The following is a 27894-nucleotide window of genomic DNA, read 5'->3' on the forward strand; positions in this document are numbered from 1 at the left end:
GTCCCCAGGCCTGGGAGCGAGGGGTTGGGCTTGGCCTCAGGGCGTCCCTGGATCCCGGACGCGCTTGGGGATCTCCGGCTCGGACCCCGGGAGCAGAGACAGCGCTCGAGCTTGTCACTTTAAATTAAAGAGGGAGCGGGCGGGCGAGCGGACGAGCGCGAGGGAGCGCGCGGCGGGCTCCTGGGAGCGTGCCCGGACTGCGGCGCAGCTCCAGTCCGCCGCCCCGGCCCGGCCGAGCCCCCGGCCCGCGCCGCGCTCCTCGGAGGCGGGAGCCCGGCGACACTGCAGGGGTGGCGTTGCCGCCGGCGGCCGGGCTAGGCGCAGGTGCGTGCGCGCTGCGAGAGGCGGGCCGGCAGCTGGAGCCCAGCCGGAGCGGCGGCCCCTCCGCGGAGCCCGGGTGAGTACGCACCCCGCCGACCCCCGTGCGCGGCCGGGATCGCACCCTGATCGCGGACGCACGCAGCCCCCTCCTCGGGCCCTGGGCCCTGGGCCCGGGACCCCAGAGCCCCGCGCACTCCGCGCGCCTGCACCTCCGCGCCGCCCTTGCACACGAAAGAATGCCGGGCACCGCGCACGCCGGGCACCCTTACCCGCCGGCCCGGCCACTCCGCGCAGTGCGCATCGCATCGCACGCCCCGCATGTGCACACACGCGGCTCACCCCGCCATTTACACGCCTCCCCGCGCCCACGCTGCACACACGCCCCTCACTTTCGCATTCAGCGCCCTGACTGTCCTCACTGTCCCTGCTCTGGCTTCACACCCCCTCCCGACACTCCGGTCCCCATACACCCTGGAGGTTCCCGAGGCAGGAGCGCTGGGTCTGCAGGAACCGTCCCAATCTGGAGGGGAACGTTGCACCCCAGCCCGAGGAGGCCCTGGCTGTGTGAAGAGCCAGATATGACCCTCAGCCGCCGGTGGCACCAGCCTGAGTGGGGGGCTTTCCAGAGCTTAGGAGAGGGGTATGGCGGGGCAGGGGAGGAAGCTTGCCCAGACTCAGGGCCTCAAGGCTGTAGATTTGGGCTGAAGTTGGGGGAGGGAGGTGGGGGGCCGGGAGCCTGTCCTGTGGGTGGAAGGCCCTGAGCTGGCCATCCTGGGAGCCCTCTTCCAGGGGCTGCAGAGAGACTGTGTGCGCCCTCCTCCATTCCCAAAAGCCTGGGAAAGCTGCACCATGGAATGTCAGCTCCTTCTCCCCGTCAGGGGGTGACAGTTTTAGAGAGCAGCAGCAATAGTACTTCCGATTAGAAATGGGGAAACTGAGGCTCAGGGCAGGAGACCCACCCAAGTTACCACAGCCAGTGTGAAGAAGGGTTAGGACAGGTCCCCAAGCCCCCAGCCTCTCTCCTCTGAAGTCTGAAAGCTTTCCCAAGCAGCTCTGCACAGTGGGGGCTCCCAGCCTGGGTTTCAAACCCGGACTCTGCCACTTGTCAGCTCTGGTGACTGACTGACAAATACACATCTGTAGGCTGGCAGTGCTGCCCACACTGCACCTCAGTTTCCTCCAGTACAAAGAGCAGGGTAGCAGCCCCCTCAGAGGGCTGCGGTGCTGAGATAACACAGGGCAAGTCACACAGTAGGTGCCCAAGAAATGCCAGCCAGCACCTCCCAGCCAGTCTGCCCTGCGGTTTCTGTGGGCTGTTTGGGGGATGGCAGCAGGATGTGGTTATCTCAGAAAGCGGAGGAGGGGTACTTGAAAAGGTTTCAACCTAAAGATCCTGAAGAGGCTCACAGCTTGAAGGGTGAGGCTCTCCTGGGCCCAACTCCCGCCCCTTCCCATTGCCTTGCTAGCCAGAGAATGATGTGAGGACACTGGGCAAGGAGGTGAGGTGGAGCAGAGCGCAGGGACAGAAGGCCCCTTTCCCCTGCCGAGGCACAACGTTCTTGGAAAGCCAATTCTCTGACAAGCCCAGGAGGGGCCTCTGCCATGGTCTGATTCCAGCAAAGCGGGGGGAAGTGGGGGGCTCTTCCAACTCCTCACACCCAAAGACCTGCCTGATCAGGAGTCAGCATGGTGGCGAAGAGCCCAGGCCCAGATCCATTGCACCCTGGCACCAATCCCAGTGTTGCTACTTGTATGCTAGGTGACCTGGGGCCCCAGCTTCCTCATCTGTAAAAGGGGGATCCATTAATCCATTGAATCATCATGTCCACATTGTGTACCTGCTACAACCAGGCACAGTGCTAAGCACTTAGCACTTATTATGTCCACATGCATGCAGCAGTAAGCAGATATTGCTAGGTAGGTATGATCGAGCTGGAATTTGAACCTAGAGCTGTTTTCAATGAGTAAGCACTGTGCAGTTTAGGGTCTGGGGATTTGGGACTGAACGAACTGGTCAGATGGGGAGGGGTGCTGCAGGGGTGGAGATGTGCAGTCTGGGAGCTCAGTGAGGGTCTGGAGCCACTCTGGTCCCCCATGTTATGCTCTTTGCTGTGTGTCTGGACACCGTGGACGCTCTGGTCACAGGCTGCCCTGGTCCCACTGTACCTCATCGCTATCCTCTTCTAGCCAAAGCCACAGTCCCTCTGCCTGGCAGACCTCCAGGCTGCCAGCGGGAGCCCACTGAGGTCATCCCAGGTGAGACAGAGTCAGGGGGTCCCGGGGATAGTGAGCAAAGCCGCTGAGAAGGGCACTGGCTGCACAGCCAGCACTTGTGGCTTGGTCTCGGCTTCCTGCTCACTGGTTGGGTGACCTCAGGCCAATTCACTGCCCTTCTCTGAGCCTCCCTCTCCTCCTCTGTGGAGGAGGGGGTAGTAACAGGATTTGCCCCATGGGTCTTACGGGTGATGGGGAAGATGGCATGAGGGTTGTCACTGCTAATGGAAGAGGGGCTGGACTGGGCTACACGAATGGCTGCCAGGACCAGCTCTACCACTGCTGGCTGTGTGGCTTTGGGCAAGTCACTTAACCTCTCTTAATCTCCCATAGCTTTGCTGGGCGTGGTGAGATCGTGCCACTTCATTCCAGCCTGGGTGAAAGAGCGAAACTCCGTCTCAAAAAAATAAATTAATTAAAAATAAAAAATAGTAGCTCATTCAAAGTCCACTTTACCAGGCTTATGAGCAGGGATGCTTCCAGGGCTCAACAGGTTCTAGCAGTGAATGGAAGGATGGGAGCAGCCAGGGAAGGGGCAAAGCCGACTTAGCTCCAACTCCTGTTGGAGTCAGGGGATGCAAACCCATTGTCCCCAAATCTTCTAACTTTCTTTTTTTTTGGGGGGGGGATGGAGTTTTGCTCTTGTTGCCCAGGCTGGAGTGCAATGGCGCAATCTCAGCTCACTGCAATCTCCACCTCCTAGATTCAAGCGATTCTTCTGCCTCAGCCTTCCCAAGTAGCTGGGATTACAGGCATGCGCCACCAAGCCCGGCTAATTTTGTATTTTTAGTAGAGATGGGGTTTCTCCGTGTGAGTCAGGCTGGTCTCGAACTCCCGACCTCAGGTGATCCGCCCACCTCAGCCTCCCAAAGTGCTGGGATTACAGGCCTGAGCCACCACGCCCGGCCAGATCTTCTAACTTTCTAAGGGAAGCTGGAAATCCTTTTTAAATCAATGTTTAATGGGAAATTGCCCCACACACACACGCTTTTTTTTTTTGAGGCACAGTCTCACTATGTTGTCCAGACTGGTTTTGAACTCTTGGGTTCAAGAGATCCTCCCACATCAGCCTCCCCAGTAGCTGGGACTATAGGCACGACCCACTGCACCCAGCTAAATTTTTCAATTTTAAAATGTTGGCAACTCACTTAAATGTAAGACAAATAAACACATCTGTAGGCTGGCAGTGCTGCCCACACTGCCCAGACTAGGGGTTAGGGGGCCTGTGTGGGCCATCACCAGGCTGCTAACCACAGCAACCAATATGTGCCAAGCCTGACTACACGTACCTTCTCATTTCACCCTCCTGGCAGCCTCATATCTGCTTTACAGATGGGGAACTGAGGCTCTAAGAGACTAAGAAAATTGCCCAAGGCCACTGCAGCTAGCCAGGGGCAGATATGGGAGTCAGAGCTGGCTGCAGCTGACTACAAACCCTGTGCTCAGGATGACACCCTCTAGGAGCTTCTACCTCTCTCCCAGTTCTCTTCTCCCTCCACTCAGGCAGATGAGCTCTGCCTTCACAGGGCACCAGGCTGGAACATCTGTCTGGAGGCCAGGGGGGGTAACTCATGCCTGTAATCCTAGCACTTTGGGAGGCCAAGGTGGGAGGATCACTTGAGGTCAGGAGTTCGAGACCATCCTGGCCAACATGGTGAAACCCCATCTCTACTAAAAACACAAAAACTGGCTGAGCGTGGTGGCTCATGCCCCTAATCCCAGCTACTTGGGAGGCTGAAGCAGGAGAAGCACTTGAACCCGGGAGGCAGAGGTTGCAGTGAGCTGAGATCGCGCCACTGCATTCAAACCTGGGTGACAGAGTGAGGCTCTGTCTCAAAAAAAGGAACTTCTGTCTGGGGTGTGCCTAGCAGTCATTCACACCCTCACTGAAATCTCAGCTCCCTGGGAAAGGATGTCATGTTAAAGGGAGAGGAAAGAACAGACAGCGTGGGAGTCTGGGGTCTGAGCTGGGCCAGCCACGGAGGTGATGGGGCCCCCAACAGCCAGAGGCCTGATGCAGCTTGAGGCTTTGTCCCGTACCACGCCTGTTGTGCTGTGGGGTGTACTTTGCCATGCATACCTTGCTCGCCTGCTGCTGGCATTGGCTGTCCCAGCTTGGCCCCACTCTTGCAAAGTCAGCTTGTGCCAGGTAAGCAGGAAAAAGCCGATGGCTTATCTGATTCCCGGCAAGGCAGAAGCAGGCTGGGAGGTGCATGTGTGCACATTAGCATGTGTTTCACCGTATCCAGACCAGCTTCCGCCAGGAGCTAGGCCCACCTTGGGCAGGTACACGGTGACCCATTTGACCTGCAGATTCTTAGGAAACTTTTTGGAAACCATATGCCCACTTGCTGTGAGATACAGTGGTTACGAGCATGGAGCCAGACGGCCTGGGTTGAACAGTTTATTAGCCATGTGGCCTGGGGCAAATTATGCCCTGGGACTCTCACCCGCAAACCAGAGATAATAATAGTACCTACCTCATGGGGCTGTTAGGAGAATTAAATGAGGTCAGATATATGCAAAGTGCTTAGAACGGCGCTTGATGTGTAAGAAGTGCTCGGCAAGGTTGTGGATCACTATCATTATCTCCAGTCCAGGCCCAGGAATGAGCTTCCACTCTAGTCAGGATGGGTGAAGCCCTTCTAGCTTAGCACCACCCTTCCATCACCATGACAACGCACATCTCCTCGTGGCAGTGGGGGCAGCATCAGGAGAACTGGGAGCCAGGAGCTGGCTGTGCACCTTACCTGACCTGCTTCTAGAGGTTCCTGGGCACCTCCAGGACTTAAGGGGGTGGACTAGGACTTATGGCACCCCAAATGTGCCGGATAACCCTGACTGGACGATGGCACCCCAGCTTCTTGACTCCAAAGCCACAGATTGGGGAGAACCCCAGAGTTCCTGAAAATGTTGAGGGCCTTAGCTTTACCCTCTGATTCGACCTACAGGGTGCTCCGAGGGGTTGGGAACTGGTGGGTCACACTCCCCGAGGACTTTTTATACGGCGTCTGAATGGCATTTGCATTTTTTGCAAATTGGTTGCTACCTTTAAAACTCAGGAAATGGCACATAAAATATTCAGGTATCTGGCTTTTATTTAAAGTGCCAGAATATCAAGCCACGGTGGTTGGCATTCCTGCTGGGGCAAAAATGCATCTGCCCTTGGGCCAGGCCATCACTCTGCGGTTCTTACCTCCCCCTCCCCTTGCCCTACCACCCTGCACCAGGCCTGCAGGCTTACCGTGTGTAACCACCTCTCTGAACTACAAGGGATTCCAGAAGTTGGGGTGGGCGTTATCCTGGCCCTCTGTGCCCTTGACCTGAGATCAGTGCAGCCCATCCCAATTTCCTTTTTCCAGGACTCCCCACACACACCCATTTAGAACACATCTGTGAGCCAGATTTACTTCTTAGCACAATAATAAAACAATGAGCAGTCACCTAGTTTCAGGTAATGGGTTGTACAAGTTCCCAGACCTTTCTAGAACAACTTAAGCCTCAGTCGTTCCTAAAAGCTGGGGGTGGAGGATGGGGTGGGGAAGAAACCATGCCAAGCAGCGAAAGGACTGATAATAGAATACTGCAGACACGCAGCCTTTCCTTCCCAATTGAAATGGAAGCATTTGGAGGAAGGCTCTGGCTCAAGCCAGGGAGGCCTTGCTCTAATGAGTCACCTACCGCGTCGCCTCTGATCAGCCTGATGTTGTTAGGATGGAAATGAGCTGAGGTTGCCAGATTTGGCAAATACAAAAACAGGACACCCAGGAGCATTGACGTTTTGGATGAACAATGGAAAAGATTTTGGCGTAAGTATGTCCTATGGAATAGTTGGGACACACATATTAAAAACTTCTTTGAAATTTGGCCAGGCGTGGTGGCTTACACCTGTAATCTCAGCACTTTGGGAGACCAAGGCTGGTGGATCACTTGAGGCCACGAGTTCGAGATCAGCCTGGCCAACATGGTGAAACCCCATCTCTACAAAAAAATACAAAAATTAGCCGGGTGTGGTGGCACGTGCCTGTCATCCCAGCTACTTGGGAGGCTGAGGCAGGAGATCACTTGAACCCAGGAGGCAGAGGCTGCAGTGAGCTGAGATCGCGCCACTGCACTCTAGCCTGGGCAACAAAGAGAGACTCCATCTGAAAAAACAAAACAAAACAAAACAATATCTGAAATTCACATGCCACTGGGCACCCTGTGTTTTATCTGGCAATCCTAAGAAGAGTCTTAGAATGCTTGAAAAGAGCTTTAAACATCATTTCTTAAAATGCCAAGCCTCCCTTTGGTGGCACTCCCCCTTATAGCTGAGTGTAAGCTCTGGATGACTGGACGTGGGTGCCAGGAGGCCAGGACCTAGGAGCGGGACGCTGACTCTCTGCAGCCCTCTCCGCTCACTCTCTTTTCCCTTCCAGTCACAGTCACTGCAGCAGACATCATGGCCGTGGATGTGGCAGAATACCATCTGAGCGGTGAGTGCCCAGGGCAAGCCCCTCCTGGATCACGCCTGCAAGACCCTTCCACCAGGCCTGGGTGGGAGGTGTCCGTGGGACATGAATAATTTGTCCTTGCCATTAATGCCTTCACTGTCAAGGACAGTCAGTGACTTGCCCAAGGTCAGACAGCCCTGGGGACATCAAGCTTGGCCCAGTCTGAGGTCTCCTCATCTTGCCACTCAAGTGGCTCCTTCCTGTTAAAGTGACTTTCTCTCTTTCATTTGAAAGGGTCCCTGGGGAGACCCTCGTCCTGCTTCACCCTGGGGATGAGCCTGTGACTCGGAATCCACTCACCAAGGCCTTTTGTGGAGACTGTCAAGTAGTCAAGGGAAAATAAACCCAGGAAGGTCAATGTTAGATTCATGGGGCGTTAAATTCAAAGACCACCCAGTCCAGAGGCAGAGGTTGTAGTGAGCTGAGATCACACCACTGCACTCCAGCTTTCCAGCCTGGGCGACAGAGTGAGACTCTGTCTCATTAGAAAAAAAAAGAGGCCACCCAGTCCAGGGTCATGGCTTCCACCGCACCCTGTGCCTCAGCAGGGAGATGGGAGGTGGCTGGGAGGTGCCTCGAGACTCCAGACATACTCCTGCAGCCCTCCTCATGGATGGCGGATGGGGTCAGAGCCGAAACATACCAGCGGTCTTTTCTCCCTTTGTTCCTCTCCTCATTCACAGATGGGAGAAATGAGGCTCAGAGAGTAACGGGGTCAGGACGTGCACTCAGGTCTCCTGACTCCCAGCCCCGTGCTCCCCATCACTCCAGCCCCTACCCTAATGCAGCCCCTGGGAAGCCCAGGGCTGATCTGAAGGGTGTGCCCGGGAATCACCTTTCCCATCACTTTTTCCCAAAAGTGAGCCAGGGAGCCTCACTTTTCACCCTCGGGCTCACAGTTCTTGCCCCCCGTGTGGCCTTGGGCAAGTGGTGAAACCCGAACTTCTACTTACTTATCTGTAAAATGCAAACGATGAGGCTTGCCTCAGGGCTGTCGGGAAGATGTAGAGAGCTGATGGATGTGCAGCACCCAGCACCGTGCAAACGCCACTCTCCCAGCGGCAGGGCTTTGCACATGCTGTTCTCCTGGCCTGGAGTCCTTCCCTGCCTCTGCCTCTGCCTGCCTGAGTCCTGGCACCTGGTGTCGGGGTTACAGGTGCAGATCTGGACCCAGTCTGTCTGGAGGCAGATCTCTTCTCCGTCCCTCAGCTTCCTTATCTGTAAAATGGGGAAAACAATAGAACCAACCTCACAGGATTGCCTTGACTCGATGGGTTAATATACGTGACATGCTTAGAACAGGGCCTGGAAAATCATAAATAGTAAGTGGTTCATAAGAGGAGCTATTCCTCCTCCTCCTCGTCCCACTCGTTTCCAGTCTTAGCCTAGACCCCACTTCCAATATCACCCCAAGACTGGTATTCCATAAAATCAACAAACAAATGAATGCGAATTGTCATTTCATGTCACCTTCCTGGGGCTTTTCCTTCTGTGCCCCCAGCCCTGCCCCCTTTTCTGCCACCTCGGGCATGGGCTCCACCCTTCAGCTCCCAAGAGCCTCGGGCACAGGGGAGCCTGAACCTGCTTTGCCACCTGGCTGTGCCCACAACCTGCTCAGAGACCTTGGGCCTCTGGTCCTGCCCTCTGGCCAACCCCCAGCCACCACCCAGCTCTGCTGTGACCCTGTTCCCAGGACTCCCAGAATACGCCAAGCCTTGGCAGGGCAGGACCCGGAAGCCTCCATGGATCTCTTTGTTATGGGCATATGTAGCCCACAGCTGACATTCTGTCAACAGCAGCGGGAGGAAGGAGGGTTTCTTTGCAGCCCTTCCACTGTCATTACCCATTCCTTCTGTTTTTCCCTGGTCTGCCCAGCCCGTGACTATGTGCTGCGTGACTTTTACACACGTCACGATTGCGTGATTAGACCATGTTGGGGATTCATTTTTTTCCTCTCTTAACAATGCCAGAAATGTGTCTCTGCATTGCCACAGTACCATCCTAATGACCTCAATTGTCATTCTCAAAGGCCAGTGACATTTCCTCCCAAGACAGAGCCACCAGCCGTCACTGGCCCCCTCGGTGGGACCTTCAGGCTGTTTCCAGATTTCTGCTGTTATAAATACAGCCTCGATGACTCATCCCAGACACAAAACCTGTTGGGATTTTCCCTTTAGAATAAATTCACCAGAGTGGGACCGCTGGATGGGGGATGTTCTTGTCATCCGCATTTTCCAAATGGAGTATGAAGCCCAGAGGTGCTGGGTGACTTGCCTGGAAGCCAAGGTACCGGCGCCCGGCTCTGCCGTTTCTCACCGCTGGCCTTCAGTGGAGAAACAGATGTGCCCATTACCCTTCCTTGGTCTCAGTTTTCCTCTTTTAGAAAGTAGGGCCTTGGCCGGGCACGGTGGCTCACACCTGTAATCCCAGCACTTTGGGAGGCCAAGATGGGCGGATCACCTGAGGTCAGGAGTTTGAGACCAGCCTGGCCAACATGGTGAAACTCTGTCTCTACTAGAAATACAAAAAACTAGCCGGGCGTGGTGGTGGACGCCTGTAATTCCAGCTACTTGGGAGGCTGAGGCAGGAGAATTGCTTGAACCTGGGAGGCAGAGGTTGCAGTGAGCCGAGATCGTGCCACTGCACTCCAGCCTGGGCAACAAGAGTGAAACTCCATCTCAAAAAAAAAAAAAAAAGAAAAGAAAGTAGAGCCTCACAGGGTGCTGAGTGCTGGGAGGGCGTCAGGGCTGGAGGCCAGTGAGTCAGTGCTGTGGACTCTGGCCAAAGGCAGCTCAGCAGAGAGCAGGGCAGGCTAGAGGGGCTGCCCCACTGTGTGATCCATTCCTGTGTGGCCGGGCTTCAGGGCAGCAGTGATGAGGAACTCCTCTAGCTCCGGGTCCCCTCCCTCCCTCCCCCAGCCACTCTGCCCACTCTGGGCTTTTTATACCCCTCTATTCTTCCCGCCCTTGACTTCCAGCTCCTGTTGCCGTGGCCTGGCACACTTCTTGCCCCTCCTCATATCTCAGCTTACGTGTCCCTCCTCCGGGAGGCCTTCCCGGGCTGCTCCCATTCCCAGTACCCTGATCTGTCTATTTATTTGCCTGCCCCACCCCACCCCACCCCCTAGACTGCCAGCTACTTAAGGACAGGGACTTGGCCTGGGGCTGACTCAGCCCTGGCTACCCGTGCCTATAGGCTGCTGGCACACCAGGATGGGTGCTCAATGGATATGCAGTGATCAATCTCCAGCCTTGAGATGACCTTTGCACCTCTCCCCACCTTGCTTCCAGGGAACTGTGCAGCGTCGAGGCCGGGTGGGGCAGTGGTTACCCCGCTTGCTTTGGGGTCTGGCTGCCAGAGTTGGAGTCCCAGCACCACCACTTCTGGGCTCTGTGACCTTGGGCAAGTTCTTTAGCCTTTCTGTGGCTCAGTTTCCTCACATGAATTGAGACAGACACAGTACTAAGGACAGTTTAGAGAACTGTATTTGCCAGCACTGTGACCTGCATGGTGAATCCCAGTGTCTCCTTGGCTTCCTTTGGGGAAGCAGAGCCAGGTTTCCTGGGAGAGGGAGGCAAAACCTTGGAACGTGTATGGTCCTGCTGCGTGCCAAGCACAGTGCTGGGGATGACTCGCCTGCTACAGTTGAGGGAGTTGTTAATTTCCGTTTTCGGGGGCAGTAAGGCTCAGAGAGGGAAGGTTATTGACTCATCAGCAGAGCAAAAGCCTCTGAGCATCTGGATTTGTCTCCAAGCCCTGCACAGCCTGCAGCCACCTCTCACTTATGGCTGAGTTGTTTATTTGTTTTGGTAAGAGATTCACGGAGAGATAAGATTCACATACCAAGCAATTTACCCACTTAAAGTGTACAATTCAGTGGTTTTTAGTATATTGTGCAACCAACCACACAATCTATTTTTAGAATATTTTCATCATCCCCCAAAGAAACCCTATTTCTCCCAACTTTCCAGCCCCTGACAGTCACTAATCTACTGTATAGACTGGTGTCAATTCTGTCTACACAGATTTGCCTTTTCTGGATATTACGTACACAGGCTGATCATCCTAAATCCAAAAATCCAAAATCGAAAATCTGAAATTTTTTGCAGGCCGACATGATGCTGAAAGAAATGTCCACTGGAGCATTTTGGATTTCAGATTTTTGGATTAGGAATACTCAACCTATAAGTGTAACGTAAATATCCCCAAATCAGAAAAAATCTGAAACCCAAAACACTTCTGGTCCCAAGCAACACAGGAAAGTGTATGTCTTGTTCGACATGGGATCTCCAGCACCTAGCACATAGTAGGCATTCAATAAATATCCATTCAATGAAGAAGTCGGTGCTGCTCTCCGGGTGTGGGTCTGTATCCACTAGGAAGCCCTAATGAGAGGCTGCCCTTGCCTTGCAGTCATCAAGAGCCCCCCTGGCTGGGAGGTGGGTGTCTATGCTGCAGGGGCCCTGGCCCTGCTGGGAATCGCAGCTGTGAGCCTGTGGAAGCTCTGGACGTCGGGGAGCTTCCCCAGCCCCTCTCCGTTCCCCAATTACGACTACAGGTACCTTCAGCAGAAGTACGGCGAGAGCTGCGCAGAGGCCAGGGAGAAGGTGAGGCTTCTGCTCCTGCAGGTGCACAGCGAGTGCAACCCCATGCCCCTACCATCCACTCAGATCAGCCTTCAGCCCCTCTCCCTCCATCACCGCCTCCTCCTGGTTAATGTCCTCCTTTGAATGGGCAGTAGACCTCCCTCTGCCCCTTTCACATCTTCAACTTTTGTTTGTTTGTTTGTTTTGAGATAGAGTTTCCCTCTTGTTGCCCAGGCTGGAGTGCAATGGCATGATCTGGGCTCACTGCAACCTCTGCCTCCTGGGTTCAAGCGATTATCCTGCCTCAGCCTCCCAAGTAGCTGGGATTATAGGCGTGCACCACCATGCCCGGCCAATTTCGTATTTTTAGTAGAGATGGGGTTTCACCATGTTGGTCAGGCTGGTGTCGAACTCCTGACCTCAGGCGATCCATCTGCCTCGACCTCCCAAAGTGCTGGCGTGAGTCACCACACGTGGCCTGCTTTTTAACTAATAACGTTTTCTTTCTTTTTTTTTTCAAAATGCTCCTTGCAGAGCAGGGCTACCCATAGGCCAAGTGCCCAGAGTAACCTGGTATATTTATTTCTTCTTACTTTTTTTTCTTTTTCTTTTTTTTTTTTGAGACAGAGTCTTGCTCTGTCGCCCAGGCTGGAGTGCAGTGGCACAATCTCGGCTCACTGCAAGCTCCACCTCCCAGGTTCACACCATTCTCCTGCCTCAGCCTCCCGAGTAGCTGGGACTACAGGCATCCGCCACCACGCCCGGCTAATTTTTTGTATTTTTAGTAGAGACGGGGTTTCACCGTGTTAACCAGGATGGTCTCGATCTCCTGACCTCGTGATCTGCCCGCCTCGGCCTCCCAAAGTGCTGGGATTACAGGCGTGAGCCACTGTGCCTGGCCCTTTCTTTCTTTCTTTCTTTCTTTCTTTCTTTCTTTCTTTCTTTCTTTCTTTCTTTCTTTCTTTCTTTCTTCCTTCCTTCCTTCCTTCCTTCCTTCCTTCCTTCCTTCCTTCCTCCCTTCCTTTCTTTCAGACAGGGTCTCACTCTGTCACCCAGGCTGGAGTGCTCTGACACAATCTCAGTTCACTGCAACCTACACCTCCTGGGCTCAAGCAATCCTCCCACCTCAGCCTCCCGAGTAGCTGGGATTACAGGCCCAAGCCACGATGCCTAGCTAATTTTTTTTTATTTTTTGTAGAGATGGGGTTTCACCATGTTGGCCAGGCTGGCCTCGAACTCCTGGGCTCAAGAGATTTGCCCGCCTTGGCCTCCCAAAGTGCTAGGATTACAGGTCTTTCTCTTTTCACCTCCCTTGTAGCTGAAGCATTTTGACATACTGTTGAACACACATCATAAACATTCTTTTAATGGCTGTATGAGATTCCTCTTTGTACATGTGCCATGATTGACTAAATGTCATGATAAATAATGCAGTGGATGTTCTGTATGTAAAACTTTGTCTTCATTTGGGATAGTGTACTTTGGATGGATGTCTAGATGTGGAACTGCTGTATCGGGGGCACACACACTTAGGGCTCTCACTATACCTTGCTGAATCATTTAACACATGGCAGAGAATTTTCCGAATGTCATGTAGAGTTCCAGAGAGCACAGCCGAAATCTATTACCAGATTAGAGTCCCTCATGTTCACTCACTTAGGGTGTCTGGGGGGACTATCACACACGCTGCTGAGGGAGTGTAAATTTGAAAAAATTTTTCCAGGCCTGGCGTGGTGGGTCACGCCTGTAATCCCAGCACTTTGGGAGGCCAAGGCGGGCAAATCACTTGAGGTCAGGAGTTCAAGACCAGCCTGGCCAACATGGTGAAACCCTGTCTCTACAAAAAAAATACAAAAATTGGCCGGGCACAGTGGCTCATGCCTGTAATCCCAGCACTTTGAGAGGCTAAGACTGGTGGATCACCTGAGGTCGTGAGTTCGAGACCAGCCTGACCAACATGGAGAAACCCTGTCTCTACTAAAAATACAAAATTAGCCAAGTGTGGTGGTGCATGCCTGTAATTCCAGCTACTCGGGAGGCTGAGGCAGGAGAATCGCTTGAACCCAGAAGGTGGAGGTTGTGGTGAGCTGAGATCTCTCCATTGCACTCCAGCCTGGGCAACAAGAGCAAAACTCCGTCTCAAACAAAACAAAACAAAAAAATTAGCTGTGCATGGTGGCAGGCACCTGTAATCCCAGCTACTCAGAAGGCTGAGACACAAGAATTGCTTGAACCTAGGAGCCAAGATCATGGCAGTGCACTCCAGCCTGGGCAACAGAGTGAGACTCAATCAAAAACAAAAACAAAACACCTTCAAGGGACTGTGTCCTCTGAGCCAGGATTTTAAGAAAGCTATTCAGTACTGCAGTATTCGTATTTCTGAAAAAGTAGAAACAACATAAATGTCCAACAGTGGGGAAGAGTAAATTAAATTATGATTATCTGCTCAATGGAAAATTGGGGAACCATGAAAATTATGGTAAGCAGCCAGGTGCAGTGGCTCATGTCTGTGATCCCAGCACTTTGGGTAGCCGAGGCAGAAGGATCGCTTGAGCCCAGGAGTTGGAGACCAGCCTGGGCAACAAAGCAAGATCTCGTCTCTATCAAAATAAATAAATAAATAAATAAATAAATAAATAAATAAATAAATAAAATTAGCCAGGTGTGGCTGGGCGCGGTGCTCACGCCTGTAATCTCAGCACTTTGGGAAGCTGAGGTGGGCAGATCACCTGAGGTTGGGAGGTCGAGACCAGCCTGACCAACATGGAGAAATGCTGTCTCTGCTAAAAATACAAAAAATTAGCTGGGCGTGGTGGTGCATACCTGTAATCCCAGCTACTCAGGAGGCTGACGCAGGAGAATTGCTTGAACCCAGGAGGTGGAGATTGCAGTGAGCAGAGATCGCGCCACTGTACTCCAGCCTGGGTGACAGAGCGAGGCTCCATCTCAAAAAAAAAAAGAAAAAGAAAAAAAAAAAAGGCCAGGTGTAGTAGCTCACACCTGTGGTCCCAGACACTTGGGAGAGTGAGGTGGGAGGATTGCTTGGGCCCAGAAGGTTGAGGCTGCAGAGAGCTGTGATCGCACTCCACCCTGGGCAAGTGAGACCCTATCTCAAAAAAAAAAATATGGTAATGAAGGCATGGAAGATGCTTATGGTTTTTTTTTTTTTTTTTTTTTTTTTTGAGACGGAGTCCCGCTCTGTCACCCAGGCTGGAGTGCAGTGGCGCGATCTCGGCTCACTGCAAGCTCCGCCTCCCGGGTTCACGCCATTCTCCTGCCTCAGCCTCTCCGAGTAGCTGGGACTACAGGCGTCCGCCACCACGCCCGGCTAATTTTTTTTTTTGTATTTTTAGTAGAGACGGGGTTTCACCTTGGTCTCGATCTCCTGACCTCGTGATCCGCCCGCCTCGGCCTCCCAAAGTGCTGGGATTACAAGCGTGAGCCACCGCGCCCAGCCTGGAAGATGCTTATGGTTTAAAAGGTTCTTGTTTTCTCAAATCCCAAGGTCAATTTAGGGAAAATAAAAATATTTATTTATTTATTTATTTATTTTTGAGACAGAGTCTCACCCTGTCATCCAGGCTGGAGTGCAGTGGCGCAATCTCAGCTCACTGCAACCTCCGCCTCCTGGGTTCAAGCAGTTCTCCTGCCTCAGCCTCCTGAGTAGCTGAGATTACAGGTGCATGCCGCCACACCGGCTAATTTTTGTAGTTTTAGTAGAGACAAGGTTTCACCATGTTGGCCAGGCTGGTCTTGAACTCCTGACCTCAGGCGATCCGCCACCTCAGCATCCCAAAGTGCTGGTATTACAGGCGTGAGCCACCGTGCCTGGCCGACGGAAAAAAAAAATTAATATTTGGGTGAGTGTCACCCAACATGAAAGCTTCCTGTGTTGTAAACTTCCCTTGTGGCTGCTTCATCACCTCTTGAGTGGCTGGCTCCTGGTATTCTTACCCGTTCTTCTTCTAGGACACTTAGATTGCTAGCTGCTTTTCCTTTTTCTAAACATCACTGCAATCGACGACTTGATGTATGGAATTCTGTCCCTACAAATATACATATTAAGAAAAAGTTGAGGGGCTGGGCACGGTGGCTCACGCCTGTAATCTCAGCACTTTGGGAGGCCGAGGCAGGCGGATCACAATGTCAGGAGTTCAAGACGAGCCTGGCCAACATAGTGAAACCCCGTCTCTACTAAAAATACAAAAATTAGCTGGGTGTGGTGGCGGGCACCTGTAGTCCCAGCTACTTGGGAGGGTGAGGCAGGAGAATTGCTTGAACCCAGGAGGCAGAGGTTGCAGTGAGCCAAGATCGTGCCACTGCACTCCAGGCTAGGCAATGCAGCGAGACTCTGTCTCAAAAAATAAATAAATAAATAGTTGGTCAGGCGTGGTGGCTCACACCTGTAATCCCAGCACTTCGGGAGGCCGAGGTGAGCAGATCGCTCGAGGTCGGGAGTTCCAGACCAGCCTGGCCAACGTGCAGAAACCCCGTTTCTACTAAAAATACAAAATTAGCCGGGTGTGGTGGTGCGTGCCTGTAATCCCAGGTCCTCAGGAGGCTGAGGCAGGAGAATTGCTTGAACCCGGGAGGTGGAGGTTGCAATGAATCAAGATCGTGCCATTGCACTCCAGCCTGGCAACAGAGTGAGATTCTCTCAAAAAAAAAAAAAAAAAAAATCTCATGTACCCCTAGGCTGGGCACAGTGGCTCACGCCTGTAATCCCGGCACTTTAGGAGGCTGGGGTAGGTGGGCAGATCGCCTGAGGTTGGGAGTTCGAGACCAGCCTGACCAGCATGGAGAAATCCCATCTCTACTAAAAATACAAAATTAGCCAGGCATGGTGGCACGCCCCTGTAATCCCAGCTACTCAGGAGGCTGAGGCAGGAGAATCACTTGAACCCTGGAGGCAGAGGTTGCAGTGAGCCGAGATCACGCCATTGCACTCCAGCCTGGGCAACAAGAGCAAAACTCCGTCTCAAAAAATACGTAAATAAATAAGTGACATGAAATCATATTAAACAAGAACCTTCCTAGCTAAGGGATGCAGGGCTTCTGTGAAAGGGGAACTTGGAGATCTGAGAATGAACAGGCCTTACTCATCTCTTTGCCGTCTCCCAGTGACCTTGCCTATGGCCCCCATGATGCTCCCACGTCCCTCTTTCTCACCCCTAGAGAGTGCCTGTCTGGAATGCCCAGAGGGCCAGCACGCGGGGACCACCCAGCCGCAAAGGCAGTCTCAGCATTGAGGACACCTTTGAGAGCATCAGTGAACTGGGGCCTCTGGAACTGATGGGCCGGGAGTTGGACCTGGCCCCCTATGGGACCCTCCGGAAGTCCCAGTCGGCCGACTCCCTGAACTCCATCTCCTCCGTGAGCAACACCTTTGGGCAGGACTTCACACTGGGCCAGGTGGAGGTGAGCATGGAGTACGACACTGCCTCCCACACGCTGCACGTGGCAGTGATGCAGGGCAAGGACCTCCTGGAGCGGGAGGAGGCCAGCTTCGAGTCCTGCTTCATGCGCGTCAGCCTGCTGCCCGATGAGCAGATCGTGGGCATTTCTCGGGTAAGTGGGGCTCAGGGCGGGGCAGAGGGGTGCTCTGGGCTCACTAGACGCCTCCCAGGCAGGCAGGGCGATGGGGCCCGGCAGGATCCCAGAAAGGCACTAGAGTGCAAGTATAGATGCTGATGAAGCTTCAGACTATAGAGAGAGCTCTGTACAGAGCTGGGAGGTCGGGAGCTCCACCTGAAGGCTCCCACTGTGTGGAGTTCTTAGCTCTCCCGCCAAGTGAATACAGAATGTGGCAACTGTCCCTGTCCACGTCTACCCTGTGTCAACATGCGGTCCCGGCAGAAAAGCGATGACACGCTCAAGAAGGCTAATTTGGGGAGGGCTTAATAACAGGACTGGGGCTGGGCGCGGTGGCTCACGCCTGTAATCCCAGCATTTTGGGAGGCCGAGGTGGGCGGATCATGAGGTCAGGAGATCGAGACCATCCTGGCTAACATGGTGAAACCCCATCTCTACTAAAACACAAAAAAATTAGCCGAGCATGGTGGCAGGCACCTGTAGTCCCAGCTACTCGGGAGGCTGAGGCAGGAGAATGGCGTGAACACAGGAGACGGAGCTTGCAGTGAGCCGAGATCACACCACTGCACTCCAGCCTGGGCAACAGAGCGAGATTCTGTCTCAAAAAAAAATAAAAATAAAAAAATAACAGGACTGTCCAGGTACAGTGACTCATGCCTGTAATCCCAGCATTTTGGGAGGCCAAGGTGGGAGGATTGCTTGAGCCCAACCAGGAGTTCAAGGCCAGCCTAGGCAACATGGCAAAACTCCTTCTCTATCAAAAAAAAAAAAAAAAAATTAGCTGGGTGTGGTAGTGCCAGCTAATTTATAGTCCCAGCTACTTGGGAGGCTGAGATGGGAGGATCACTTGAGCCCAGGAGGTTGAGGCTGCAATGAGCCACAATTGTACCACTGCACTCCAGCCTGGGTGACAGAATGAGACCCTATCTCAAAAAATAAAAATAGGGCCGGGTGCGGCAGCTCACACCTATAATCCCAGCCCTTTGGAGGCTGAGGCAGGTGGATCACCTGAGGTCAGGTGTTTGAGACCAGCCTGGCCAACATGGTGAAACCCCATCTCTACTAAAAATACAAAAATTAGCCGGACATGGTGGTGCACACCTGTAATCCCAGCTATTCGGGTGGCTGAGGCAGGAGAATTGCACGAACTTAGGAGGCGGAGGTTGCAATGAGCCGAGATCACACCACTGCACTCCAGCCTGGGCAACAGAACGACTCCACCTCAAAAATAATAAATAAATAAATTTTAAAAATGAAAATAACAGCCGGGCGTGGTGGCTCATGCCTGTAATCCCAGCACTTTAAGAGGCCGAGGCGGGTGGATCACAAGGTCAGGAGATCGAGACCATCCTGGCTAACACTGTGAAACCCTGTCTCTACTAAAAAATACAAAAAATTAGCCGGGCGCGGTGGTGGGCGCCTGTAGTCCCAGCTACTTGGGAGGCTGAGGCAGGAGAATGGCGTGAACCCGGGAGGCAGAGCTTGCAGTGAGCCGAGATCATGCCACTGCACTCCAGCCTAGGGACAGAGTGAGACTCCATCTCAAAAAAAGAAAAGAAAAGAAAAAAAAGAAAATAGCAAGACCATTCAGAATGGCACAGATGGGGTGTGGGGCAACCTCAGGGATGGCATGGTACTCTGGAGGGGCGTAACAGGAGGGGCGGTCCCACTCTAGATCTGAAGGGGTGAGGGGAAGGTGAGGTTACTGGGCCCAAAAGCATAGAGGGCCACCTTGTGTGGAGAGGGCTACCTTGGTGGGAGCTCTGCCCTTTGGCCAAGGGACATGGTCATCCCGCAGCAATACTGCAGAGAAGGACTTCCCTCCCCCTCCATTTCCTTCTGGTGACCTCCACTGGCTGACCCAACCAGAAGCCAAAGGCCAAGGGAACCTGTTGACACAGCCCATGGAGGCCAACTCTCAGGGCCCGAGCAGAGTGGGGAAGGGTGGAGAATAAAGCGTGAGGGGCAGGGAAGGCGCCCAGTCCTTTAGGCTACCCTCCACACATCCCTGTAACTCACAGAACCAAGCCAACAGAGCCACATCTGGGCTGAAGGGTGGGGATAGCCTGTGACCAGAGTGCGAGGAGGGCATGTTTAGGGCATCAAGTTGGGGTGGCCCAGCTTCTGAGAGGCAGTATAGTGGGCGATTAGGAACAGGACCCTGGAGCCTGACTGCCTGGGTTCAAATCCTGGTTCCACCTCTTCCTAGCAGTATGACCTTGGATAAGTCAGTTTAGTACCCCATGACTCAGTTTCCCCATCTGTCAAATGGGCATCATGGTTATTGAGGAAGAGATGGGTTAATGTATGTGAAGTTCTTAGCCCACACGGGGTGAGTGCCTAGCAGGTTGGCTGTCAGGACCGTGCAGAGCTCTTGTCGTGCCCAGCCATGCTGCCTGTGGTTTGGGCTGCCTAGAGGACTCTGGGTGGTTCAGGACGCATTCCTTGAGGAGAGACATTGGCAGACAGCAGCCACCACAACCTGATGTGTGCTGAGAGCCTGGTTCACAGAGCCCAGCACATCCATGATTCTCTCATTAGCCCCTGATGCCAACAGGACGGATCGTTAGGGCATCTTACAGATGAGGAAACTGGGGCTCGGGAAAGTGTTTTGCCCACGACAACCCCAGTAAGGAAGCAGGAAGTCCGGGACTCAAACTCCGGGTTCCATCTTCCTCCAGCCATGTGCGCATAAAGCACACGCTCAGAGAATGGCTGGTTGGGGAGCCCAGGCCCCCTTGAGCAGGGGACAGCTGAGAGGCTAATTTAGCTGAAGGAGGGAGAGGTGGAGCCAGATCATAAAGAGCCTGAATGCCAAGGTCAGGAGGTCAGGAGGCCAGTTGGGCTTTATCCCTTGGGGACAAGGAGCCCTTCAAGAGCAAGGGATTGTGTAGGGAACGTGAGCACTGTGAGAGGAGCCTTCCCATGCCCAGGCAGTGACAGAAGAGTGCGGTCATGGTGGCTGGTGGCGCTGGGGGATTTATTCCGGGGAAGGCAAGCTTCCCAGCATAACAGCCTGGGCAATCCCACCAGGGGGTGCTGCCCCCAGGCTAGGCAGCCCCCCAGCCTCAGGCAGCGTCCAGGGATGACAGCGCCTTTCTTTAAATATCGCCAGGCAGTGACTAAAGCATCCCCCTTATTCCCCAGAGACAGTGCCCGCAATGCACCTTCCCAGGGGGCCTGCCCACGACTTCCTGGGAGGAGGCCAGTGGCACCCACCAGGCAGGACTGGGCTTGGAAACCGAGTTGGCCCAACCTCACCTAGTCCTCCCTTCCATCCACCCATCCAGCCTACGGTGTTCAAACAGTCCTGGGCCAGGCTCTGCAGGAACCTGGGACATCAGTGGCTCGTGACCCCACAGGCAACTCTCCCACTCCACTGCTTGCCTGGCCTAGGGCTAGACTCGAGTAGACGCAAGAAAGATGGAGACCAGCTCGTCCAGGGCATCTTGAGGGTTCTGGGGTGCCACAGGCACTGAGGATGGAAATTAGTTGGGATCAGATTGTGGGAGATTCAAATGCCAGGCCACTAGATTGGCCACCACTGAGGAGAGGACAGGAGGCTTTTAAACCTTCCAGGCTGAGCCACCAAAGGAAAGATTGGCATTGAGGGTGTCATGACGACAAAGCCAGGACTCTAGCCTGGGCCTCTGGCCTCCCTGTCCAGTGCTATCTCCCTGCTGTGGCCTCTCAGGCCCCTAGCGCCCTCCATGGCCTTTTCTCCTGCAGATCCAGAGAAATGCCTACTCCATCTTCTTCGATGAGAAGTTCTCCATCCCCCTGGATCCCACAGCCCTGGAGGAGAAGAGCCTGCGGTTTTCTGTATTTGGTATTGATGAGGATGAGCGCAACGTCAGCACGGGGGTAGTGGAGCTGAAGCTTTCTGTGCTCGACCTCCCACTGCAGCCCTTCAGCGGCTGGCTCTATTTACAGGACCAGAACAAGGTAAGTGACTCACCTGCTCGTCCACCTCGGAAGAGCATGCACACATATACTTCCAGGAAGGGACTCCATCATCCTCTGCGACAGCCTCAGCCCCATCATCATTAGGAGAGCAGAGAAGAAGCCCTGAGCCACATCCAAGGAAACTGCTGCAGGCAAATTTCAAAAACATCCCGACCACTGTTTACAGCTCGTCTGCTGCTTTGCCACCAAAGCTTCAGAGGTTCTACCCTACTGAGCTTCTGCTAGAGAAACATTCCTCTAGCCTTAGAGGGGATGATTTCAGACAGAGGCCAAGCTGCACTTGAGTTTTATAATTGTAGGAATGCTCACAGAACATCATTGTTGTTTAAGCAAAGAATCTAATTCCATTCCACTCTGATCGCTGTGTATTACTACCGCAGTGTTTTCCTTGGCCCGCAATGAGGGAACAAAACTGCATTTGATAGCTACATTTGACAGGCTGTCTCTGACCCTCCACCCCAGGCAGGGTCCACACCCGGTGGAAGGGAGGAGTGGGGCATGCTCCATGCAGTGGCGGGGGGGTGGGTGGCTGTCCCTTTCTCCAGGTTGTCCCTGCCTGCCTGGAGCCCTGTGGTAAGGGGCCCCCAGTGCAGCCACTTCTCTATGGAGAAGGAAGCCCCAGCCTTTCCCTGGCAACCAAGGCTTTCCCTGGACCCCTCAAGTCGGGTGGGGAGAAGCCCTCTGAGCCACCTGTCTGTCCCCCAGGCCGCCGATGCTGTGGGGGAGATCCTGCTCTCCCTCAGCTACCTCCCCACAGCCGAGCGCCTCACCGTGGTCGTGGTTAAGGCCAAGAACCTCATCTGGACCAATGACAAGACCACAGCGGGTAAGGCCCAGCCGGCAGCCCGGCTCCTCCATGTGGCTCAGTGGAAGCTGTGGCCCAGCTGCTGTGCTGTGGGCACCTGGAGGCATCAGCAGGTGTGGGACACAGTGCCAAGGTCCCCCTCAGCTTTGCTGAGCCCAGAAGTCGTGCAGATGGGTAGGGGGTGGCATGGGGACAATTAATCCAGCCGGGGAAACATGAGATCCCTGGAGGGTGGCAGGGGCCCCTGTGAGGGCAGAGTGAAGGGGGTCAGAGTGATGGGGGGTCTCAGGGCAGGAGGCAGCACTCAGGGCTGGGGGCGCTGGGCAGGGAACCAAGGTGGGCATCTGTTCCCTGGAACTGGAATTCATGGTGGAGGCTCCATTCCCAGAGACAGGGCAGTATCCCAGACTCCAAAAAGGGACCAGGGCCAGAGGGTTGGGGTGGGTGCCAGGCAGGACCTGATGCCTTAGGTCTGCAGGAGTCCTCAGTCCCTCTCAAAGCAGTGACCTTGGAGGCAGCTGTATTCTAGAGAACTGAAGACTAGGGGCTGGGGGAGCTTGATCTATTGGGAGTTGCAAGCCTTGGGGCGGGGGTAGGTGGCGGGGGCCAGCTCCAAGCAGGTGTGGCAAGGACACCCCGTGGGCAATAGGTGATGGGCAGATGGCAAGTTGTTATTTCAGAGCCGCACACGGTTGAGTCAGGCTCTGCTGTGCGGGCGCCCGGTGACTCAGGGCTGACGTCTGCACTCGGGCCATTTATAGAAGGAACACGGTGGGGCTGCTGAGTTCCCCAGAGCATCCTAGGAGGGGAGCACGTGGGCTGTGAGGCAGCTGCCTGAGCACAAAGCCCAGCCCTCACCTGATGTGCTGTGTGAGCCTCAGTTTTCTCATCTGTGAAATGGGAAAAATAATAGAGGACCAAGGGCAGGGCTGCAGGAGTTCACAGCAACAGCAAAGCATTGGGGAGTTTGGAGTCGGTGGGTGGAGCCAGACTGGGCAGGGCTGTGGCGAGTGAGTGTGACGCTGGCCCTCACCTGTCCACCTGCCCACAGACCCCTTCGTCAAGGTATACCTGCTGCAGGATGGGAGGAAGATGAGCAAAAAGAAGACAGCCGTGAAGAGGGACGACCCCAACCCGGTGTTCAACGAAGCCATGATCTTCTCGGTGCCAGCCATTGTGCTCCAGGTGAGGGGGCTGGGGGACGGGAAGGGGCCAGGTCACCCCAGGGCTCTGGGGCTGCCGCATCACTTCACCTTCACTTCTCAGGGCCCCTGCAGGGGTAGTAGTTTGCCTCCAGCCATCACTTTCTAGCAGTTATTGAGTGCCACTGGGGCCAGCCCTAGGGTGGGTGCCGGGGACACAGGCATGACTTTCTTGGTGCTCACAAGGGACAGGCAGGAGAGTCCCTAATCCGCTAAGAGTGTCCTAGACTCCCGAAGTCAGGTGAGGGGGTATTCCTGCAGAAGGGAATACCCAGCTCTGAGGGAGGACCATTCCCAGTGGAGGGAACTGCAGAGGGCTGGAGAGGAGCCGGGGTGACCCAGGCACCCAGAGTTCCTGCTCTGAATCTCCCAGGCTCTATTTCAGGGTTCTGCTGAACTCCCCAAGCTCCCGTGGTCTTCAGAAGGTGACATGCTCCAGGGAGACCTCTCCCAGCAGGGACATCACAGACCACGGGTAGGGGACTGCAGAAGATAGGGCTTGGGCCCTGCTTGCATGCCTCGGAGGATGGGGCTCACACCACCTTCCCTCACTATCTCTAGCCCTCCTCGGCACTCCTGACAATGAGAAAGTCCTTTGCGCCTTGAGCCAAAACCTGCCTCCATAGCCCCAGGGCTGTACAGAACCCGCCTAATCTCCCCCAACCTGGGGACCCCGCCTGCATGTAAAGGCCCAGAACTCTGCCTCACTCTGAGTGTTCCTAACCCAGGCACATCCCAGCATCTCTGGCCCATCCTGGGTATGGTAGCCTTCGCCTGCCACCCTCATGGGACAGGCTGCCCATGTGTCCTCTGCCTCTCCCTGGGTGTCACAGTGCCACTTCTCCACAGCCTCTAAAAGCGAGAGACTTCTTGGGACCATGGGGGAAGTCGGGGAGGAGAGAGATCGGGCTGGGTTTGAGTTTCAGCTCCCGCTCTCATCTCAAGCATGGTCTCTCCCGTCCTCGGTTGTGATATTAGTAATAGCAACGCAACCTCTAGCATGTTCTGACTGTGCGCAGGTGCCATTCTACACAGTTCACTCATTTTGTTCTTGAAACAGCCCTATGAGATAGAAACCAATTTTTTTTTTTTTTTTTTTTTTGAGACGGAGTCTCGCTCTGTTGCCCAAGCTGGAGTGCAATGGCGCGAACTCAGCTTACTGCAACCTCTGCCTCCTGGGTTCAAGTGATTCTTCTGCCTCAGCTTCCCGAGTAGCTGGGATTACAGGCACCTGCCATCACACCTGGCTAATTTTTGTATTTTTAGTAGAAATGGGGTTTCACCACACTGGCTAGGCTGGTCTTGAACTCCCAACCTTAGGCGATCTGCCCACTTTGGCCTCCCAAAGTGCTGGGATTACAGGCGTGAGCCACCGCGCCTGGCCCCAATTTTTTTTTTTTTTTTTCTGAGACAGAGTCTTGCTCTGTCACCCAGGCTGGAGTGCAGTGGTGTAATCTTGGCTCACTGCAACCTCCACTTTCCAGGTTCAAGTGATTCTCCTGCCTCACCCTCCCAAGTAGCTGGGATTACAGGCAAGCACCATCATGCCCGGCTAATTTTTGTATTTTTGGTAGAGACAGGGTTTCACCATGTTGGCCAGGCTGGTCTCGAACTCCTGACTTCAGGTGATCTGCCCGCCTCAGCCTCCCAAAGTGCTTGGATTACAGATGTGAGCCACCATGCCCAGCCAGAACAAATATTATCATCACCATTTCACAGATGGAGAAGCAGAGGTAGCAAGAGCCCAAGTCACTGCCCAAGGTCACACAGCACGGTGGCTCATGCCTGTAATGCCAGCACTTTGGGAGGCTGAGGTGGGAGGATCACCTGAGGTCAGGAGTTCAAGACCAGCCTGGCCAACATGGTGAAACACCCATCTCTACTAAAAATACAAAAATTAGCCGGGCATGGTGGCAGTCGCCTGTAATCCCAGCTACTTGGGAGGCCGAAGCAGGAGAACTGCTTGAACGTGGGAGGCAGAGGTTGCAGTGAGCCGAGATCGTGCCCCTGTACTCCAGCCTGGGCGACAGAGTGAGACTGTCTCAAAAAAAAAAAAAAAAAAAAAAAGGATCAGGGAGAAGTGGGGAGGCCAGTATTTGAAACCTGGCAGGCAGGTGCTGCTGCTGTGGCGGGAGGCAGCAAGAGAAACCTGAGGGCCTAGGCAGGCCTAGTTCAAACTCTTGCCTGCCATTTATTTGCTGAGTGACCTGGGGCAAGTCTCCTCACCTCTTAGATCAGAGGTGAGGATTCAGGGAGCTGTGCCTGGCACCCCACTGGGGCCTGACATTTGTAACCTTGAACCCAGAGGCCAAGAAGTACCTCTCGCTGCTCCTGGTCCTCAGCACCCATGTTGCATCTTCCTCAGGACCTGTCTCTCCGCGTGACGGTGGCTGAGAGCAGCAGCGACGGCCGTGGGGACAACGTGGGCCATGTCATCATTGGGCCGTCAGCCAGTGGCATGGGAACCACACATTGGAACCAGATGTTGGCCACGCTGCGCAGGCCCGTGTCCATGTGGCACGCTGTCCGGCGAAACTAGCAACCAGGGCGGGCCAGGTGGGCAATGGAGCTGCTGGAGCCCGGTAACCACTCAGCTCTGTCTGATGCCCTCTCCATAGCCCAGCTGGAGCCATGAACACTGGGGTCCCCTGGCAGAGTCCTCATGAGCCATCCTGGTCTCTGTCCAGATTGCAGCAGAGGAGTGGGCATGGCTCTGTGTCCAGGGCCCCAGAGTCTTCTCCTGCTGAGGACCAGCTGTGGCTGGGCCAGGACAGAGGGAGGGTGCTGGGCACTGGATGGCTGTGCTCCAACTCAAGCTCACTCACTCAACCCTGCTCCTCCTGGGAGGCCAGCTGCTGAGCCAGGCTATATTCTGGAACCCAGCGAATCTTGGGGGCCAGACACTGTGCTAGGCACCAGCAGGGGTAACACGAAGAAGACCCGGCCCTTGGGACATCAGGAAGACTAGCTCCCCTGCCCCAGAGGATCTGCTCAGTGCTGATGGCAGCCCAGCTGTGTGGACTCGGGGCTCTGAGGGCTAGGCAGACAGGAAGGGTCTCTTTGACAAGGTAGGAGCTGCGCTTGGAGGGGCAGGAAAAGAACTGAGCGTGTCGCAGGCAGCAGGCCCAACCTGAGCAATGGCAGGATGTGAACTTCCCCATCACAAATGCAGTCTTCAGCCCACTGCAGTGGATACAAGGAAGGGCCTTTCTTGGGGCCGGAGAAGAGACCAAGAGACCAGGCCCAGGCAGCAGCCTGCCGGCCATGTGGAACACTGGCTCCGGAGTTATTCTCTGTGAAATCTACTCCCTGGACCTCAACCATGGCAAGAACCAGAGGTCCTAAGAGGCCCAGACCCAGGTCCTTGTGCTCAGTCCTGCGCAAACCAGGCCCGGGCTCTGCAAGCATTTGTTGATGCCCTTCCAGGCCCACTGGGAGAAAGATGCCTCAGGCAGGTCTCAGCCTAGGGGGTGGCAGGGGTGGGGCAGAGAGAATACTGACAGCAGAGGTCTTGGTGGGCTGTAGGTGCCTGGGCAGATGTGGTGGACAAGGAGGCTCTCGGGCTGGGCCTTGGATGGGTGGCAGTGGAAGGACAGCCCAGGTGGCTGAGGCCTGATGGGAAGCCGGGGGAGGCCAGGGTGGAAGGGCGGCTTGAGGGACGCCAGGAGAAGACTGAATGCCAGGCTAGGAAGGAGGCAGCTCTCGATCACGGGGAGGTGCCCCCGACACTGGGTCTCCTAGCTCGAGTTCCCTAGAAGCAAAATCTGAGAGGGGGATTCTTGGGCAAGTAGCTTCTTGCAGGTGAGTGTTCTCAGAGAAACTTATCAGAGCAAGAAAGGGAGCTCAGGCTGGAGGGAGGAAGCCACGCAAGTGTGGCTTCAAGATTCATCGCCTTGGCCTGATCGCTGTGGGGGCAGGGGCCTGGAGTGCGAGGGGCACCCTGGGGGCTCCCACCCAGAAGCAGAGGGGCTGGGCTGTTGCACCTCTACTGGTTACCCCCCTAGCCCAGTAGGAGGAGAGCAGGCAGAGCTTGTCATCCGCAGTCTGGCCTCCTGCAGTCCCAGGAAGCTGCTTCTTGCCTTCATGGCTGAGTGCTGGGAAGGGCTGAGCTCACCCAGGCCAGCAGGTGGTGTATCATCTGCTCGGTGGGGCTACCCACAAGTGACAGCATGGACCCTCAGGCTGGCTGCCCCTGTTCCTTGGTCCATAACTGGTGAGCTATGGAGACCCAGGCCAACAAGTTATCCCCAATGATATGGGGGGGGAAGGGGCTAGAACAAGGGCCCAGGGGACTGGAGGCAGGATGGTGGCTTTCCCCACCTGACACAGCCATGGCCCAGCCCCAAGGCCAGGCTGTCTACCCTGTGGCCACAGCAGGAGGTCAGCCCAGGGCCAGGAGACACATGGCTGGACAAGGCTTTGCAGCCTGGGAGACCCCGACTCTCTCTAACCCAGTGGCTGTGCAGTGCAGGCCACTGACTTCCCCCCACCCTCTCCCCTCTCTCCCTCCGCCTAACTGCATGACTTGTTAACTGTGTGCCCAGGATGGCCGTGATGGGGACAGGGTATGCCTACTGGAATGAATCTAGAACCAAAATAAAGCTGGGGCAGGAAGAGGGGACTTCCAGGGAGCCCTGCTCGGCCCTGAATCACCT

General features: G+C 54.7%; 1 protein-coding gene across 3 annotated transcripts; it reads left to right on the forward strand.

Moving 5' to 3' along the window:
* Positions 1-27888, forward strand: SYT12 (synaptotagmin 12). 3 transcript variants are annotated; one of them, XM_055269861.2, is made up of 8 exons: positions 1-397; positions 7014-7070; positions 11502-11695; positions 16850-17242; positions 20996-21211; positions 21938-22058; positions 23089-23222; positions 23625-24307. In XM_055269861.2, the coding sequence occupies exons 2-8, from the start codon at positions 7037-7039 to the stop codon at positions 23733-23735; spliced, it is 1203 nt and encodes a 400-aa protein (XP_055125836.1). In that variant the 5' UTR covers positions 1-397; positions 7014-7036; the 3' UTR covers positions 23736-24307. The 3 variants fall into 3 exon arrangements, with proteins under 3 accessions (XP_055125836.1, XP_063499856.1, XP_063499857.1); XM_063643786.1 differs by lacking the exon at positions 23625-24307 and adding an exon at positions 25545-27888 and having other exon boundaries at positions 5-397; XM_063643787.1 differs by lacking the exon at positions 23625-24307 and adding an exon at positions 25605-27888 and having other exon boundaries at positions 15-397.
* The last annotated feature ends 6 nt before the right edge of the window (positions 27889-27894 follow it).

The sequence above is a fragment of the Symphalangus syndactylus genome, chromosome 1 (genome assembly GCF_028878055.3).
Source record: "Symphalangus syndactylus isolate Jambi chromosome 1, NHGRI_mSymSyn1-v2.1_pri, whole genome shotgun sequence".
NCBI lineage: Eukaryota > Metazoa > Chordata > Mammalia > Primates > Hylobatidae > Symphalangus > Symphalangus syndactylus.